This window comes from Trichoderma reesei, assembly GCF_000167675.1.
Source record: "Trichoderma reesei QM6a unplaced genomic scaffold TRIREscaffold_2, whole genome shotgun sequence".
Lineage (NCBI taxonomy): Eukaryota > Fungi > Ascomycota > Sordariomycetes > Hypocreales > Hypocreaceae > Trichoderma > Trichoderma reesei.
The window spans coordinates 1,530,170-1,549,962 of record NW_006711149.1 but is presented as its reverse complement, the minus strand read 5'-3'; the positions used below and the strand labels follow the sequence as shown (position 1 = coordinate 1,549,962).

General features: G+C 55.0%; 2 protein-coding genes across 2 annotated transcripts; both read right to left on the bottom strand.

Moving 5' to 3' along the window:
* Positions 1-7,949: 7,949 nt before the first annotated feature.
* Positions 7,950-11,653, bottom strand: TRIREDRAFT_120224 (uncharacterized protein; the record flags this gene model as incomplete). The annotated part of the gene is made up of 4 exons (XM_006962139.1): positions 7,950-8,729; positions 8,812-9,077; positions 9,169-11,147; positions 11,469-11,653. 4 exons carry the CDS (start codon positions 11,651-11,653, stop codon positions 7,950-7,952), a joined length of 3,210 nt encoding a protein of 1,069 aa, XP_006962201.1.
* A 3,724-nt stretch (positions 11,654-15,377) lies between these two features.
* Positions 15,378-19,623, bottom strand: TRIREDRAFT_120223 (uncharacterized protein; the record flags this gene model as incomplete). The annotated part of the gene is made up of 3 exons (XM_006962138.1): positions 15,378-16,085; positions 16,146-18,490; positions 19,388-19,623. The coding sequence occupies 3 exons, from the start codon at positions 19,621-19,623 to the stop codon at positions 15,433-15,435; spliced, it is 3,234 nt and encodes a 1,077-aa protein (XP_006962200.1). The 3' UTR covers positions 15,378-15,432.
* Between the last annotated feature and the right edge of the window lie 170 nt (positions 19,624-19,793).

Genomic DNA, 19,793 nt, shown 5'->3' with positions numbered 1-19,793 from the left:
ATTGCTTTCTCAGGTGGGGGAGTGGCGTTCAGGGTCCTCTTCTTCTTTCTTTCATTCTTCCTTTTCTTCCATGGCGTGTAATGCCCGTGATATGGAATCAAATAGATCCCTTAGGTAGGTAGTGGCGTTAATGATGATGATGATGATGATGATGATGCCATGTAACATGCCCGAGATATTAAGCCTTCTATCATGATAAGGTAGTAACTCAACAGCATGACCCATCGTCAAAGCGAGTGGCAACAACAACTGCTTCTCCCCCATAAAACCATTGCCACAAACTTACTCCGCCTAGGTAATCTCATGAATACCTCCTCATCACGTCAACCCGCAAGCCCCATCACTGAATTCACACGACCTCACTTGGAAACAAAGAAAATTACAGCTCAGCAGTCTATCTCGACACCACATTCCCTAAGACATGCATTCCGCCTCAGTCTGCCTACCTTTTCCAGCTACGGACGGGCAGACTATCTAGTCATCAGAACCCGCAACCTCCTATGAAATCAGTAATACAGCACGCCACATACCTCCAGTCCACCTCTGTCCAGAATGAAAGGTAAGGTAGCTAGCTAGCTACTACTACCTGGTAACATAGGAGGAGATGACAGTCAGCCTTGTATATGTGCAATAGGTACCTCTACACACCAATATCAACGCTCCCACTCCATTCCCAAGCTAAATCTTGTCCCGAGATCAAGACACATCAGAGACATGCATGCATAAAGTACGCCTCCCGTCCCAAATGCCCGGTCACAAAAAACCAGTACCAATCCATCCACCATCAAGCCAAACAACTCACGGTAAAGCAACATGCACAACATCGCTTCAAACCCAGGAATATCCAAAATTGTACAACGTACTATCATTTCACTTGCCTCCACCACGTCTCATCACCTCTTACCAAACAGCAATGATACGTCTTTCATCCATCAGTCCATTCAGTTCTACCAAGCAGAGACAGTACCAAGTCCATCCATCCATCCTTCCATCCTTCCCTTATCCAGCTCAAATTTCCTCTCCCCTTTCCTCCTCAGCAATCTCGAGTCAAACCGGTTTACATGTTATTTGATACCCCTAAGAATAAAGAAGAAGAAAAAACCCAAAAGATAGAAGATGACGAAGCAGGCACGGAAACTGAATGAGAAAAGGACAAAACAAGTAGAAGCCGACAAAAGTGAAACGGATAGAAAGAGTCAGAAGATGCAAAGAGGAAGAGGAAGAAGAAGAACAAGGAACATGAAGAGCAAATAAGAAGGGGAACAAAAACTCAAGACACAAACAGCATACATGTGTGTTACAGCCTTCATGCAACAAGGAGAGCGAAGAAAAACCCCCCATCGCCTCTGACAATGATGGATGAAGCAATGGAAGAACCCAAAATGGAAAAACAAGGAAAAGAGTAACAACGTCATATACTTGCATAACAGATGTCATAATGAATGATGAACCAACAACCAGACCGCTCTAAACGCCTGCATGTAGACTCCGTAGACCGGAACGACCGACTGCTCTCCGGTGCCCTTTATTGTATGTCCCAAAAGACCAATACGCCAAGCGGAGGGACGACGACGAGGCGGCAGGCTAACGCAGATAGTGTCAGGCAGGTAGAATGTCTGCGCCTCACACACTGGGATTGCCCCCGGCTGCCGCGCCGCCCTCGGGACCAGCCAGCCGCTCCCGCTGGAGAATGACCCTGCCGTTGCAAATGTCGATAAACATTTCGAACTTTTCTATCAGCTTGTCCTTCTCCGCCATCTTGGCCTTGAGTTCGTCAATCTCCTTTTGCTTCTCCTCCTCGAGCTTCTTCAGGTCGTCCCGAGCCTTGGCCAGCTCCCGTCTCAGCTCGGAGCGTATGCGGTCTTCGGGCGACTGCAGCGGCTTGGTATAGATGGCCGGCCTGTTCTCGGCCAGGCCCGTCGCTACTTTCTGCGGATTGCGATTGATGGCGGCGCGGGCGTTGTAAATGTCCCGCGGCAGCAGGTGGCAGTCGGGGTTGTCCGTCTGAAGAATCTGCAGTGTCTCGGATACGCCTGCACCTACACAAGGATCGGTTAGCGAGAATTTCTGCCCAACAGGCGCATGTTCCCTCCTCTTGCCATGGACCCTTTTCTTGTTCTATGCTCCGCGCTTGTTCCGAGAGGAGGAATACTAACCATTCTCTTTAAGTTGCTTGACAGCAGCAACCATCTTGCTGTCAAGCTTCCTGGCTGCAGGGTGGTTCGACGGGCTCTCGCTCGGCCCATGGTTGTGCTGCAGATGTGAAGGGTCGGGTCGGTAGCGGATGGTCCACTGGGTCCGCTGCTCGATAGCAAAGAAACCAAAAGGACAGTCGCACTTCCTCGACGAAGTCTTGCGCTTCCGGAACTCGGGGCTGACGCGGCTTGGCGGTTTGCCGGCCCTGTCGCAGACAAACAGGACCTTTTTCAGACCTGGCACCGTCTTCTTGGACCGTCCAATGACAATGGCATAGCCGACCGAGGTGCAGTAGCGCAGGACGGCCTTTTGAACGGCCTCGAGCGTGGGATAACTGCCACCTTCGGGAGGCGGTGACATCATCTCTCCCATGGGCTGGGTCACTGCCAGGTCGTTCATGAGTTTGGATGGCGCCAGAGAGCTGCTATCTTCGTCCCCATCCTGCTGGCCATCCATGTCCAGGTCCTCCGAGGCATGATTGTCCTGCTGCTGTTGGGGAACGGGTTCGGGCTGCTGAGCGGCAGCCTGTAGCTGCTGGTGTTGCTGATGCTGTTGAGCCTGCTGGTGCTGCTGTGCATGTTGCTGCTGTTGAGCCTGCTGTTGAACCTGATGCTGTTGCGCTTGATGCTGCTGCGCTTGGTGCTGCTGCTGCTGCTGCTGTTGCTGATGCTGGACTTGTTGCTGGACCTGGTGCTGGACCTGGTGCTGAACCTGCTGAGGGACCTGCTGCTGCACCTGCTGGGGAACCTGTTGCTGGGCCTGAGGTTGGGGGATCTGGAGCTGCTGCCGCGACGACTGCTGTTGTTTTTGCGCCTGCTGCTGTGCCTGTTGCTGTTGCGCTTGCTGTTGCTGTTGTTGTTGTTGCTGTTGCACCTGCTGCGCCTGCTGCTGGTGCTGCTGCTGAGACCTGGACTGATGTACATGATGGAGCTGATCCTGCTGATGTTGCTGCGCCTGGTGTGCCTGCTGCTGCACCTGGTGAACCTGGTGCGTCTGGTGTGCCTGATGAGAAGCATGGGCTGCCTGGTGCGCCTGTGGATGCTGAGCATAGGCAGGGTGATGGGGTTGCTGCTGGTGATGCTGCTGCTGCTGCTGCTGCTGTGAGTGATGCTGCTGCTGGACCTGCTGAGCCTGCTGCTGCTGTACCGCCGCCTGCTGCTGCTGAACCTGCTGCTGTTGCTGCTGGTGGTGCTGCTGCTGTTGCGCGTGCCCCGGATGACCGGCCAGCGCCTGCTGGGCCGGGTGCTGCTGATGCTGCTGCGGGTGATGCTGCTGGTGCTGCTGATGATGCGAGAGGATGGAGTCGTGGGCGACGGGCTGGCTCATGGAGGTCGGGAAGAGCATCGGCGGCGGGTTGGACTGGGGCTGTATCTGCTGGCGCGAGGGCGTGGCGCGCTGTCGCGGCACGTTGAGGGCGCTGGGGACATGGACGTTGGAGGCGCGCGACGAGGCATTGGCGACGGCCGGGTTGACGGAGGCGGTGGTGTTGAAGAGGTGCTGCGGGTAGGCCTGGGGCGGCTGCTGCGGCGGGTAGGCCTGCGACTGGTAGGGCGAGGCGGCCTGGGGAGCCGGCGACTGCTTGTTGGGCTGGGCGGCGTGGGCGGGAGGAAAGGCGGCGCTGCGTCGGAAGCCCGTCTGGGGGAAACTCAGGCCGTGGGCATTGGACCCGGACGGGCCCAGGCCAGCCATGATGGGCGAGGGCTGTCGCTGTCGTCGGTCGGGGACACGGCGCGGGCGCTGATGGCGGGCGGAGGGAGGGAGGGCAGGCAAGCGGTCACGCAGACACGCAACCGAGCGGTCGGGCTCGAAGCGGCCGGCACAAACACGAAGTCGCGGAAACGAAGACAACAATCAACAAGACGACAAGAGACCCGAGCGAGGCGAGCGAGCAATCACGGCCCGGTCGGCGTCAAGTCGGGGGGGGGCGTGTCGTCGTTGTTGTCGTCAGCCGGCCGGTCGCGGGTCGAGGGGAGACTCGGATGGCTCGCGACGGCGAACGTCGTGGCCAGCGCCGCTTCAGCGATGCCGTGGATCGTCGAGATCGCGAAGCGCTTGCAGTTTCCCGCTCGTCCTGCGCGCTGTCCTGTGTATGTGTATCGCCTCGAAGAATAATATTTTTTTTAATTCTTCTACACCCAAGCAAACCCGGAATCCTGGTTCGGGGGTGTCGTTAATGGGGCTGGCAGAGGCGTGCAAAGCGTGGAGGTGCGGCGCTGGGTAAGGAGGTGTGGGCAGAATGACCAGCGAGGGAAAAGGGAAACGAGGAGGGAAAAAAAAACAGAAGTGCGAGCAGGCAAACTGGTGTGCGTTTGGGGAACCTTGGGGGGGGGTTGAGAGGAGAGGGGGTTTGTTTTGAGAGGGAGGGGATCTGGGGGGGTGACGAGAGCAAAAAGAGGCAGCGAGATCTGGTAAGGCAGATGGAGGGAGGGGGGGCAAAAGTTTTTTTTTTTGTTTTTTTTTTTTTTCAGTCTCTTTTTCTCGTCTGCTGCTCTTCTCGGTTGATTCGCCTGCTCGCTCTCTTTTTTTGGCGCTTCCGTTGGGTTCCGATCCGCAAGTCAAGTGACGGGTGCTGTCGAGGTGAGATGGTTCCAGTACCTGCGCTGCTGACGGACTACAGACACTGACTGAGTGACTTGAGTCTGGAGACGAAATGCCGTGCGAATGAATGAATCCCTCTGCTGATTCTCTGCGTGTTTGGGTCCCTTCTCAAGGCTCTGAAGGGTAGGTAAGGTACCTGTTGTCGTCAATCTGCGCCAGAGCAAGTACAAGTACAAATACAAATACAAGTACAGAGACGCCGCCTCGGGCATGGATTCGCAAACGGGGCTGGGCTGATTACAGCGACTACCTAGTAGGGGGGGCGGGCACTTCTCGCAACGTGATTCGCCAGACACGACCGGGGTCTGCGTTCTGCCCTTCGGCACTGCCCCCCCAGCTGCTGCCTGCAAAAGGCAACGGCACCCACTTTTAGTGGCCTGCAAGTATCGGTACTTGCGTCGATGCCGGTGCCAGCGCGGCTGCGTGTTCATGTACTTGTACATCTGCACGCCTGGCGCGTCTCCCCGTGCAGTCATCGAGCATGAGGCCGATACTACAGTACAGGAAGCCATACAGGCGACGCCATCTGTTACACAAGAATCCGCTTCCCTGTCCGGCCGTGCAGAGATCAGGGCACCGCTGGCCCAGCATCCCATCGTCCTGCTCAGCCCTATCAGCCCGCCACATCGAACGCGCATCCCCTCCATCTTCATCATCCTCGTCCATGAGTACCTATCCTCCAGTGTTCTGTGTACCTCATCATGCCCGGCTTGTTCAGCGAGTACCGATACATACCTTTCTTCCAGTCTTCCCGTCAACCTCAGCCAAGCCAAGCAACGCAAGGGCTTTTCTTCTGCCTTCTTGTCGTCATACCTCTCGTTTCAGTCGAATTGCAGCCGTCCCACACGCGCACTGTTCCCAACACAGTACGCGCCCAACCCGCCATAGCGGCTCATGTGATGTCAGCTCGCCCCAAAACCAGGGAGTTGAGAGCTTCTGACGTGAGCACGCTGTCCAATCGCCGACGTGTTTTTTCCCTCTTTCTTTCCGTTGGCGATGCTTCTATTTTCCTTTTTTCTTCTCCTTTTCAAGATTCAAGAGTTCAGCCTCTGTCTTGATGCCTGATAGGCTGTCTGAGAGATCCAGTAATAACAGCGAACCTGAGTGACCAAGAGATGCCCAGAGATATTGCTACACAGTGCCGCCACATCCGCCGCTCCACGCGCCGGACCCAAGCAAAAAGCCAACAAGGGTCCATTCAACTTGATCCCTTCCCTCCCCCCTTGCGCCTCCCCAGGAAATGCGGCAACGCGGGAAAGGGAAAAAACATGGTCACCTGCTGCACTCGATCCAAGCGCGCCACAGCGTCGACGGTAAGGGTGGAAAAGTTCAACCAGGCATTATGTGTTAGAGATGGCAGCATGTCCAGACACCGACACTGCACATGAAAACAAGCGCACAACAAAACCACAGCACAGGCACTGGTTTAACAGGTAAGGCAGTGAGATATGTATATGAAAATGCTCGTATGGTTAGAGGTTTACTGTACGAGTATGTATGTATGTACGTGTGCGTGTGTTGAATCGCCCAGCATCCTTGTCATGCACCAATACAGTAGCATGTCAAAAGGCGCTGATAGGTGCGTATGGTTAAACACTTCTTTGTGTGTATATTTGTCCCCCATCATTTATAGTATGCGTAAAGACGCCATTATGTGCGTATGGTTAAACATTTCAGTATGTGCATGTTTGACCTGCCCCCTCCCCCCCTCCATCTCCCGTCATGCCATTCTATCTGGCTCTATTGGCATGCTATATTAAAAAACTGCAGCAGGGATGGCAATCCCAGCTGAGATGCCCAATATCTGTCTCACTACCTATTTATGGCCAAAGTAGCGGTACTTGATGTCGTTCATGTGTGTTTGCGTTTCTTTCTTCAGAAAGATGTATTACTTGCTTCTACTTGACTCCCTCTCTATCACTGTATCATCACTCTCTGCTCCCTCAGATGACAGGCAAGATAGATGCAGGGTCACATCTCTCTTCGTCTCAGTGCAAATGTTTCTCTTCGGCTACCTACCTACCTTACCTTACCCCGTCAGCAGTCCCATCGAATCCAGACTGGACAAGCAATCCAGAACCCAACCTCCGGCACCGCCACCCCATACATGCATACATAGGTACATACATACACAGAGGCAGTCTAGGTACATTACACCACCACATCTCTCTCTTCTCCTCTCCTGATATCAACCTCAAATAAACAACAGAACAAAAGGAAATAAACAGCACAAAGATACCTACCTTACCAACCCACAAAGCAAAACAACTACTAACATTACCTACCAATAACAATAACAACGTGGAGAGAATCAGTTACCAACCACAAACTATCACCAAGGGCAGAAAAAACACGTTTACCATTCTTTTCCAAAAGAAACAAAAGAAAAAAAAAGACACGCATCCGCTTTGCCAACAAGTAAAACATAATCCTCCCTACGTCATCCCTGCCCCAAAATCCCCTGCAGGGTAAAACCTGCATATTACAGCTACCTTACCTTACCTTGCCTACATGTACCTACCTTACTCGAACATACTAGTACATACCTACCTTACCTACACATCTCACAAAGATGCCCAATGCCACCTAATCAAACCGTCATAGGCATGCACCCCAATCAATCAGATCCATCGTCAGCTCATGTAAACACACACACACACACACACATGCATACATACATCGATACCTTAGGTATCCATAGTTTGAAAAGCAGACAGTAACAGGCTAAACATGAAATACAAATCTGAATTGCGAGTGTAACTGTAACTGTAACTGCAACTGCAACTGTGACTATAAGTGTAACGGTGCAATGTAACCCATGCCGCCCATCATAAAATCCCCGAAAATATCAAGAAAAAACCAAGTCATGTATGTATCATATCGCCTGCTTTAGGTCCCAAGGATTTCCCAACCCACCCTGTATATATATATACGCCTTTGCTTGCTCTTTGCGTCTTATAAAATTCCCAAACCAAAAGAAGCACACCACAATTGCTCAAACAGCCAACTCGACAACAAGGAAAGGAAAAAGAGGGTATAAAGGAAAGACACAATGAAACCATCCCACACAGAACAAAGTAAAAAGCAAATCGTCAAGTCTCAAGCCAAACAGAGGAATGTCGAGGAAAGAAAAGGCAAAAAGAAGCATGGGAGCATCAAGACTCCCCGCCCCCCTCCGAGGGTCTCTTGCGCTTCCGCGGCCGCCTCCCCTGCTTCCCCTCGTCGTCCACAAAGTGTCCCTTCTCAATCTGGTGCTGCCGCAGGTTGTCCGCCCGCTTGCTGTACTGGCTCGTGCAGCCTGGGTAGGGGCACCGGAAGATTTGCGGGTTCTCGCTGTGGATCGTGCGCATGTGCTTGGCCATGCTGCCCGCGAACCAGCGCGGGTCGCCCTTGGGTCGGTAGCCGCAGATCTTGCAGCAGTTGTCCGATTCCACCTTGGTCGACGACGTCGATGCCGACGGCTCCGCCTTGCTGGGCGTCGCGGCCACGGGCGATATCAGCGCCTCATCGTCCATCTGCGGCACGGGAGTGGCTATGGCGGCACTGCCCGCTGCTGCTGCTGCTGATGATGATGATGAGACGAATGCCGGCTCTTCTCCCGTCCACTCAGCCACTTCCAGGGGTGGGGCGCCAGCCATGTTGTCGACGTCTAATCCAGGGCCGGGGTTGAGGTTCACCATATCGTCAAAGTAGCTCTCGAAACCACCGGGAACTACACCCACAATTCCGTAGGCCGCCCCGGAAGCCCCCGGCTGCTCAACCGCTTCCTCCACGGCAATAGGGTTTCTGCTGTACTCGCTCAACAACAGCTGGATGCTGCACTGATGGTGTTCCGACCGTGTACTAAGATTAGGGCCCAGCGTGTAAAGCTCATCCGTTTGTCGTCGAACCACCTCGACAAAGTCGCCAAAGAATATATCTGAAGGCAAGTATGTCTATGCATCGCCTCTTGTTAGCTTATCGTTGCTCCTATTACATCGCATCTTTTGGAAACAAAAGCGGCTACTCTCTCCTTACCTTTCCAGCTTGCATCAGCTCCAGCTCCAGCCGTCGTACGCTTGTCACTGTTCCAGAGTTGAGCTGGCCAATGATTTTCTCCATGCCGAGTTCGAACCCGGGGAAATGGGAGTACTGATGAGCAAAGATGCTTTCAATCATGAACCGGGCTGCAATGGCAAAAGGTGAATCGTGGGTCGCCCCGACGCTATCCTTTGAGTGCTGCAGGGAAGAGTCAAATGGCTGTCCCATGTAATTACTGTCGATAAGTGCCATGTACTCGAGCTCTGTCACATCAAAAGAACAGAGAATGTCAGCGTTATAGTCCTTGAGGGGGAAAAAAGCAGACAGAGAGAGATAGAGAGAGGCGGGCATTACCATCTAAGAAGTGAGCAGCTATCAGTATCAGCGGGTCGGACCTCAATTCGGGCAGTGAGCGCTCGGGCTGCTTGCCCTTGGACATGGCAGCCTCTGTTGGCTTGAGTAGCTCGATAATCTCCTCGTCGCGGACGGCGCTGGGCTTCCACAAGGTATAAACGACTTCAAAGTAGAGCATCTTATCGTCGCCCGTGAACCAGTCGCTGTACAGTAACGCTTGCTTGAAAAGAGCGCCAACGTGCTTGGAGGCTTCTTGTTCGTGAATGACCAGAGACAGGGAGAAGACGATGTGGACGAAACAGAGGAGGTGCAGAGGAGACGACGCCTGGCGACCCTCTAGTAGGTCAACCATGGTTTCCAAGCCGGCTGTTGCGACGGACGACAGAGGCATCTGGCAGAGCTGTACCATGAGGCGGTTCTCGTTGATGTCGTCAAGCTTGCTCCTCGACTCGGCAATGTGCATCTGGAGAGCGTCCAGGGCTGATCTGGCTAAAGTCTGCGTAGTGGTGGTGAGGCTGGAGGAGCCGACATGCTGCATCATGCTAGACTCTGTATCATCGGCAGACTGCAGTGGATGAGGATGACCGGATGACGGCGCCGGTGGTGGCTGGTGAGGTGGAGGTGGTAATGCATGTAGGCTGAGGTCATCGACGGTATTGGTTGGCGGTAGCTGGTGCTCCAGTGACAGCTGGAACGGGAGATTGGTGTTGAAGGAGAAGGCGGAGTGGTCCAAGCCCATGGGCGCCTGCGTCTTTTGAGGGTCCATGGTGGTGGGCAGGTCATCAAACATGGGGATGTCGGCGGGCAGCTCAGACGGGCACGAGTTGGCAACCATGTTTTGAAATTCGGAGTCGCTAAAAGGGACTGGCCTCATCGAGGACGACGACGCGTCCGCCGTATTAGTAGTAGTGTGAGTGTGGCCACAACTGACAAAGGGACCGGTGGGCAGGAGGCTCTGAGGACTGATGAGGTCGTCGGGCGACGTCAAGGCAGACTCGAAGCCGGACGTCTTTGTCCACCCGCTGGACCAGCCAGACATGGGCGAGATGTTGTAGCTGGCTGTGCTATCGGTGCTGTCGGTGCTGTCGGTGCTGCTGGTGGACCGAACGGAGGAGCTCGGGGCCAGGGCCTTGCTGCGTCGACTTGCCTGGCCGCGGTAGTGGTCCAGGTGGGTATTGACCTGGAGGGTTGGGCGATCGACCAACCGCGCTGTGGCGGGCTTCATGAGGCTTTGAGGCGCCACGGTCTGGGGGGATGGTGGTGACGGCCTCCAATTTATGAAACCTGCCTCCATGGTCGATGGCAGCGGCACGGCTCCCGGGTGGGAGCCTGGTGGTGAGATGGGGAATGTGGATGGGGGGAGACAGGGGATCATTCTAGGGGCGGGTACTGCTTGGATGGGCTCTGTCTCGGTCTCACACTCCGGGATAGTGGGGAGCAGCACCTCACTCGACCCGATCTCGTGTATCTCGGTCGAGAAGAGTTCGGCCTGGGGTGGGGGCGGCGGCGTGAAGAGGACCGAGTCGTAGCTTGGAGGCTCGTCCATGCCCCCGCCAGCGTTGTCGCTGTTGTTGTTGTTGCCGCCGCCGCCGCTGCTGCTGCTGCTGCCTTGTCCGATGCCACCGTCTCCAACACTGCCCATGCCCCCCAAGCCCATGCCCATGGACAGAGCCAGGCCGTGGGACTTGGGCTTGTGGCCCAGCGAGCTGAAGAAGCTCTTGGCCATGGTCATAATCTTCCTCCTCTTGGACGGATGACCCAGACAGCGCCTGCACTTGACATCGCTGAGCTGCTCGGGCCTCTCGCAGTCATAGCACCAGTACTCGCCGCCGGCGAGGTGATCGCACGAGTACAGGTGCTGGAGCATGAGCTCGTGGTTGGGGAACCTCTTGCGGCAGCGCAGTAGGGGACACTCGCGCCGCTCCTCGGGGGTCATCTTCTGGCAGGCATTGCGCTTGACGGCCGCCCACACGATGAACCTGTGCAAGGCACACTCGTCGCTCGAAGTGTTGCGTGAGCTTCAGGGGAGAGCATGAAAGACGACGGGTCAGCACGTAGCAACGAGATCACACACAGACACACCCGGAGATGGGAGACAAGGAAGAGGAGAAAGAAGAAAATAGAAGATGGGGAGGCCGATGAGGCGGAGCAGAAGGAAGAGAACGAGGATATCGAAAAGAAAAATCGCTGGTCACCCGGTTCCCTCCCACTCCGTCTCGACGGATTCTCGTCGGCTCCCCTCATCTGCAAGGGCTGGGGAAAAGGGCATGACACTGTTTCTTTTTCCTGCTTTGACTTACACACATGAAGCTGGCATCTCGGCGTCGACTGTTGAAGTGACTGAAGAAGCTGAGCTGCTGCTCCTGCTGCTGCTGAAGGAGACAATTGTCGACGACCGCCTGGGACCCAAACGGCCGCCGGTTGGGCTTCGGACCAGACGCCGTAAGGCCAGGGCGCCAGGGTCGTCGACCTTCTTGTTCTCCATGGCGGTCTGTGGTCTCGTCCTGTGATTGTACGAGTATGGAGCAGCGTAGCTATGGCCCGACCCCTTGGCTGGTGTGCTGGGTGGTTCTCGGGGCCCTCGTCACGAAACCAGGCCCGGGCATAAGGATAAGGTACCTTTGCCGCAATGCAGTGCAGTGCAGTGCAGTGCAGTAAGGTCAGGTAGGCAGGCAGGCAGGCAGGCAGGCAGAGCAAGGCCCGTCCGTCGATGCTGGCTTGTCCCGGACGGCAAGGTACGGACGCAGGCTTCTGATTTCCCCCAACCAAGGGACCCTTATTGTGTGGAGATTCGATGCTTTGAAAGGGGGCCCCCGCAGAATAATGTGGCAAAAGTGTAAGAAGGCGAGCGGCAACAAGCAAGCCAAGAGAGAGTGAGAGAGATGAGAGAGATGAGCGGCCAACCTTTTCAGGCACCGTCCATGGCTGGCTTTTGCGGGCGAGTTCTCGACAGTCGAATCCGAGCCGCGACGCTGGAAGCCTTGGAGGCAGCTCGTGGCAGCAGGCCGGCGAGTAACGGAACCAGTCCTACAGCAAGAGGCACGGGCGAATGAGACGAGGACGTTGTAGACTAGGACTTTTGGCAGCTCAGCAGTAGGACTCGCAGCAGGGGTCTGGCCCTCCTTCTTGGGGGGGGGGGGGGGGGTGGTCGGTTCAAGGTGGTGTCTCCTCTGCTCCGGGGATGGTCTGGCTCGGCTTGGTGCATGCCCACCGGTTCCGCGGCTGATGCGATGCAGTATGTGCTCGACGTTGACCTCGTAAGGCGGCCAAGAGGGAGGGAGAGAGGGTGGGAGGGGGGCCATCCTCCTGATGGGCCAATTCCTGCTTCGTGCTGCCAGGCTGATCCCTGCGCTGTGCATCCCCAAATCGAGCCCTTTTCCCCCCTCGACTGTGGCTTGACCTCTGCGATGCTGGGCATCACGAGCATCACGCGGCTCTTGTCTCTGGGTACGGCATCATCTCGACTTTCCCTGTTTCGCCAATGCTAGTCATCGCCCGACGCCGCCGGGGCCTGTTGGCTTCGATTCCCGTGATGCCGTGCCGTCGATGGGGTCAAATGCTAGGCATCGTAAATGTAAAAAAGGGCCTCGATCGATTGCGATCAAAATGCCCATCAGATGGATCAATGGCAATGTCAATCAATCCATCCATCCCTCCTTCTCTACATACTAAAGCCCTAGCCGAGGGGCAGCTGCGCCACTGCCAGGTACACCCAGATAAAGCTGAGGCGCAGACGGCCGCTAGAATCTGACCCTTAGCATCAAAAGCCAGCATGACGTTGAGAGGTATCAACCATTTGCTTGTTGTCATTGATTCCTGTCTGCGTTAATCGTTTGTCTCAAAGGTGATGACAGGTAATATTCTCCTGCACACCCATTTCCTTGCTTCTTCCTGGAGTCACTTTGATGATACCAAATTCTGCATCAACAGCAGACAAAGACAGCAGCAATACAACAACAACCAACACCGCCACCACATGAAATCGGTACCTACCTATACAATAACAACTGAAGATACAGCCACCGCCATCTTGGTCCAAAATCGGTGACCGCTCTTCAACGCATAACCACATCACCACAAACCAAGGCCCAACCCCCCTTCACTACCAGGTATCCCGACCTAAATGACCCTTCCATTACATACACGACATTAGCCCTCAGCCCATCAAAGCAAAACAACGCAGCAAAAGCAGCACTCCCCCCAAGAACAAGTCACGCCGTCAACGCATGTATCGAAACGCAGGGCAAAAGGCACAGGCACAGGCACAGGTAAGACGTGATGCTACCGTGCTCCATACATGTGCTTTTGGCGTCTCTTTGCTGGCATTCCCCCCAAGGCGAAGCCACGTCAACTCTTCTCCTTGTCCAACAGTCCAAGTGGGGTGATTTCTCTTCTCTTCTCTTGTCCAAAACATCCGTGTACAGAGTAAGGTAATACCAAACATCTTTGGCTTCTGCCTGTTCTTTTCTCTCCCATTCTTCACATGTCTACCTACCTACCTAGGTAGGAGCCACGATCATATGGCAGCCTTGTCTTGTCTTTGCTCCTCCTCTTGCATCTCTCTGCCACTGCAGGGACTGCCTTGAATACCTTACCAAACCTACATAACTAGTACATACATACCTACATACAGTTCAAATATCGACCCTAGGTAGTCCAACTTCCAGCCCAAACACAATCCCATCCCAACCCTCGCGGACGATCCTCTTGCTCTCTTCTCTCCGACCATCTTCTCTACCCAAACACCGAAAATCCCCGCGTACTCTTGCGTATCTTGTTTATTTATCCATTCTGTTCCTGGCTCCGTACCACCGAAACACAATAAAAAAAAAAAACAGAAGCCAATCCTCCTCGCGCCCCCCCCCTCGTACCACCACCCCAAGGCAGCCATCAACAAATGACCACTACAGAGTCACAGTCCAGCCCAAGAATTTCATACATCCAAAATTCCGAACCTCGGTCCCGAATCGCAAAAACCAAAGCTTCAATCGAACTCATCTCAACAAGGTCATCTTTCGTACCTCCCTACCCATGACCGTGTAAAAACTCCCATGTCTTGTTCCTTGGATAGAGGCATCTACATACAAAGCCACAAAACCACAAAGCCAACACAAGCCAATAGACCATGCCAATCCATCAACCAATCGTGGTTCGCAGTCCGCGCACCAACGACGATACTAAAAGTAAGGTACTACAGTACGTAAGGCAAAAGAGCGCCTTATTAGGTCAAGGACAAGGCTGACTCGGCCTCTTTTCGTTCCCTCCGATCCCGACTCGAACATGTAAGACGGAAGAAGGTGGGGAGCAAGCCCGACGCCACACCAACAAAAGATTCAGGCAAACATCATCATCACCCTCCCCTCTGTCCTATCCTATCTCCCTCCCATTTTTAAATAGTACAAGAGAACTGCAAAAATACCTAGTAAGCGAACTTGAACGAAAGGAAAATGCAGAATCATACAGAATGGGAGAGAAAGTAGATACCCTAAAACACCACGAGCCCGTGGTCAACAGACAGGCTGCCTCCCCCAAACATGCAACAAAATCCTACCCACCGTGCAAAACTTCCAACGATGCATACCTACTAATGGGAGTTAGACACCACCAGTCTTGGTTGCTCCCTGGCCTTGGGGGCGCTCTCACTTGATCGATTGCGCGTGTCAGCACAATCGTGGCGATATTCCCACATCATACCTAAGTCGCGTTTCTTGTGGTAACATCGTTTGCCTCTCCCCCGGGGTGCCGGCTCACTTCCAGCTGCCCAACATGCACATGCATGAAACCCAATAACAGAGACAGAAATACTGGTAATTCAAAAAGCTCGCTGTAACACACTCACATAAACAAACCTCTACCTAAAGAAAAATGCACCTCCCACAACGAAGCCCACGCCCTCGTGGCAAACAAACAACTTCAGCTTCATGCCTTTTCCACGCTGTTCGGGCCCGCCCAAGAACATGTACTCCGTACTCTTTTAATGTACACATACCGAGGAAACCACTTTGACTGAAAGAAAAAGAAAACGCAAAAGAAAGAGGAAAAAAGGGCTCTACCATAATGATACGACGCCGTGATGTGAGAACGTGCTGCGTGCATGTAACTTTGCTGTGCTCTGCGCTGTCCTGTATGTGTTGACCAGACAAACATGGAATCAAAAAAGAGACAGAAGATGGGAACAAGGAAGGAATGACAGAAAGAAGAAGAAAGAAAATGAAAGGAAAAACAAAAAAGGTGTACAAGACGATGATTGCGTGCACCATGCTGTTATAGTATTTTGCCCCTCGCCATGACTTCTCTCAACACCTTGAGCTTCTCCTCCGTCACTCGAATGGCCTCCTCTACTTCCCGCTCGTCCATGCGCTCCTCTCTCAGCTTGTCTTGCAGTGTCCGGGGGTCTGCCTCTCGTCTGCGAGCGTTTAGCCGCTCCACCGAAAGGCGCTCCAGGCTTACTCGCTCCTCCAGCCAGTCCCAGAGCTCGCTGTCCTCCCGGCGCCACATCTCATCGTACGCCGCAAGGCGATACGCGCTCTGAAGGGCAGGTTCAGGCCCGTACGATGCCGGGCTCTTGCTGTTGGGCGTGAGGCCGAACCCAAACCAGGTCGCCACCAGCAAGCCGACCAGCAGCCCGTAGACGACGTTGCCGGTGAGGATCGGCTTCAGGATGTCGACAATGGGCTCCAGGATGGGGCGCACCGGCTCCAGCATGCCCCAGTTGGCTTCTTCCTTCTTTTCACGCGCAGTGGTGCTGACGGACTCGGTAGATGACTGAAGGGCCTTAGTCTTCTTGCCCTTCTTCTTGGTCTTGACGCCATTGTTAGTGGACGATCGCGGCCGGCTTGACACTGCCGCCTTCAAGGCCGCAAACAGGTCTTTGCAATACTGAGCCTGGCCCTCGTTGACGTTCTTCTCAATGGTGCCTATCATCAGAATCATATTAGTAGGAGTGTCATGCGGCAAAAGTAGACAAGACTACGCACCCTTGAGCCAGCTCTTGCCACTCCATTCGGTGGTGCAGTTGACCTGCACGCGAGTGGCATTGTTCTCGGCCCACGAGAGACAGTACTTGGTCTTGACGCGGAAGATGTTGCCGCTGGGGACATCGGGGTTTTGCGTGGCCACGCTCACAGTGACCGCCTTGTCAAAGTCAATGTTGTCCACCGTTTCCGTGACAATGCACTTTGTCTGCTTGGGTCCTATCGGCGCATTAAGGGGCTTGATGTAAGTGAAGCCGCGAGAGCGGTTGTCCGGTCCCAGGCCCTTCTTGTCCTCCAACTGCAGGTCAAAGCACTTTTGGTTCTCTGTAATCCACTTGCCCATCCATTCGGCAGACGCCTCGCCGAACAGCATGCTGAACACCTTACCCAGCGGAGCCGGGACGACCTCGTCTGCCAGGAACTTGTCGTAGTGCGTGTCAGAATCCCCACAGTCCGTCGGGGCATGAGTCGCAGGACCCGGGAACGATCCGAGACCGCCTGCGGGAGCCTGACCCTCGGCGGCCCCGTCAGCCGGAGCCGCGCTGGGGGCGACGGCGCCGGACACCTTTCGAGCAGGTTTGCTGCCATCGCCGCCCGCGAGGGCACCCGCATCTGCTGCCTGAGCTTCGGGGGCACCGTCGCTGTCCTCTTCGTAAAAGTCTTCGTCGCCTTCGTCACTGGCCTCGTCGGAATCGGATCCGGCCGGCGTCTCCGGCTCCAGGCTCGCGGCCTCGACGTCAAGCTTCTCCGTCTTGTCGCCACCGGTGCCCTCCAGCCGAACTCCGTTAAGCGTGCTCGTCAGGGTTGGGTGGCCGAGCTTCCAGATGTTGACAATCAGATCGTACGTGGCGTCTCTGCTAGTGAAGCTGGCGAATATGTGCTTGGCATGCAGCGTCGATATCATCAGCCCGTTCTTGAAGACCAGCGCAGTGCTTCTCTTCTCCACGGATACGATTTCGTCGAAGCTCATGACCAGCGTTGTCGTCCATCCCAGGATGTTGCTGCTGAAACAGAGGTGTCCCTCCGAGACGTAGAGCCGGCCGTGCGCCAGGATTTCTCTCTGTAGCGCGCAGCTGTAGTCCTCAATCAGGTAGTCGTCGTCTGGCACGCTCTTGAAGAATGTGTGAAAATCGCGGTTCCTCTTCTTACTAGCAATGGCAAACCCCGTAAGCTTGGGCGCTGGGCCGGCTGGGGCCGGCGGCGCGACCGTGTGCGTGGTGGCAGTAGAGCTTCCGCGCTTCCTCTGTGCATCGCTCTTGAGCTCATCCTTGCCATCGGCCTGGTCAGACTGCGAGGCTCCTTGCTCCTGCTCGCCATTGGCCGCCTCATTCAGCGACCTGGGCCTGGCGTTTGGATCGTCGACGCTCTCGTCTCCGCCTCGGGCCAAGGTATCGGCCGGGGCAGACTCTGATCGTGCACGCGTATCGTTGAGGTCTGGAAACCGAGACGTCTCGTGGGTGGTTGTAGTTGCTGAAGGCTCCATGATGCCGAGTTGACTCAAGCTCAGGTCGCCGGTTCCGATTGTCTTTGTGGTCGACTCCTTTTTATCCATTCCGTCGCTCGACTGAGGCTCGGGCAGCGGGGTTTCGGCTCCGTCGACTTCGGCAGGGGATGATTGTGGCTTAGCCGGCAGATTCGTCCGGCTCTTGTTGCCTCCTATCCCAATGCCACCGCCCTGAATGTTGCTTGTAATCGTGCTTGCAGCGTTCTGGGCAACCGAGAACATGGACGAGAAGAATCCCGCCGAGTTTGGAGGCTGAGGCTGACCGTTCTCTGGCGTGGGCGAGAGCGGAGCGAGTGTGATGTTGGAGAGCTTGCTGGGCCCGATGATGGCGGCGCCGGCGGCGGAGCCCGATTGTGATCTTCGATGTAAGTTTACGGCTTTGGGGGAAGAGGAGGAGGAGGAGGGAGATGTGCCATCCCCAGCGGCAGAAGGCTCCGAGATGACAGGTGGCAGCTTCCTGTCGAGGTGTAGGGCGGCGGGAGTTGTTCGTTCGACGGGCGTCGGCGGCGTGTTGACAATGACGGGGCCGTATCTGTCGCTGCTCGTCGAGGGCCGGGGAAGGGCTGTGAGGCGCGACGGCGAGTGGATGGAGTGCTTCTCGGGGAAGGTTGTGGTCCTGACGGCGGCTGGGAGCTCGGGGAGGGCAGCTATCTCGCTTACAGCCTCCTTGGACGCATTGGGGGAGGGCGACGGGCTCCTGGAGGTCCCGCGGCGGAGGCGCCGAGAGAGGAGAGACGGGCGGCGCTCGCGAGGGTCGAGGTCGGTGACGTGCAAGGCGGGCGTCGAGCTCGAGCCCAGGACTGATGTCGTGGTCGCACGGCTGAGGGGGGGGCGGGAGATGCTCCTGATTTGATGTTAGCTAGAAGCTGAGGTTGCATGTACGGAGTCTGCAGGAGTCAGGATTGGAGGGGGTTTGACGGCATACGCTGGGCCGGAGACGAATGAGGACGGCGCAAATGCGAATACGAGAGCGAAAAAGGGAGACAATGGTCAAAGTGCCCTCAGTAATGATGAAGAAGAAGAAAAACAAAACAAATACTAGAGCAGAAAGATTGGGGGGTTTGTCTGTTTGTTTGTGCAGCAGAGCAGGGAGACAATAAGAAGAGGCAGTAAGTCGTCGAAGAGATACACAAGAGAAGCCTGACAAGTAAACAAAGCAATTGAAGTCGGATGACGCAGCAAACAAGGCAGAGAAGAGAGGTAAAAAAAAAGGCCGAAAGCTGTTACGAGCTATGTGGCGTTTTTTTCTTTATTGAAAGGAGCGTGCGTCTGCGCTGTGACGCTGCTGCGACAGGGAGAAGGAGGGAGGATGGAGAGAAGAGAGGAGAGGAGAGTAGGTAAATTGAATACTTGTACTTGGCTGGTAGTCGGTAGGTGCAGGCACTGGACAGGTGGAATGAAATTAACTGCAGATTGGCCGTGGAGCTGCTCATGCCAGGCTACACGGCCTGTACCTGGCGCTACCTGTCATTTTGCCGAGGGGATGAAATGAAGAGAGCCTGGGGAAGCCGAAGAAGGGGAGTCTGGTGGTGATGCTGACGATGCTGATGCTGATGCTGACGATGCTGATGCTGATGCTGAGGGTGGTGTTGACGGCGATGATGATGATGATGATGTAGGTGCAACGTATGTCATGGGTGACGACATGAAGGTAGTTGTGCAGCAATTGGTGCAAGATAGGTAGAAATAGAGACAGAGAGAGAGATAGAGACAGAGACAGAAAGACAGATTTCACACTTACCGCTCAGACTCGCCATCAGCGTCTGCACCGCCCGACTCGTACGAGCCAAAGCTGCGGTCGTCAATGTCGTCGTCGTCGCCAATGTTAATCGACACGGCATCGTCGTCGCGGCCAGAAGCATCCGACTCTAGGCCTCCCGTCCTGGCCCTTCGCCTGCGCTTGGCCAGAAGCTTGCTCAGGCCGCCGCCTCCGCCATTGCTGTTGTTGGTGGTGGTGGTGTTGCTGACGTTGTCCATCTTTTGTCTCGGCAATTGAGTGAGACAGTTGGTCGAAAACCCCGAGATGACGACAGGCAACTGTCGCTTGGAAGAGAGAGAGAGAGAAGGGGGGGAGGGGAGAAAGAGAGGTAGAGGTGGGGAGAAAGTGAAGTAAAGCAAAGGCAGAAAAGCAATTGAGATCAAGTGTG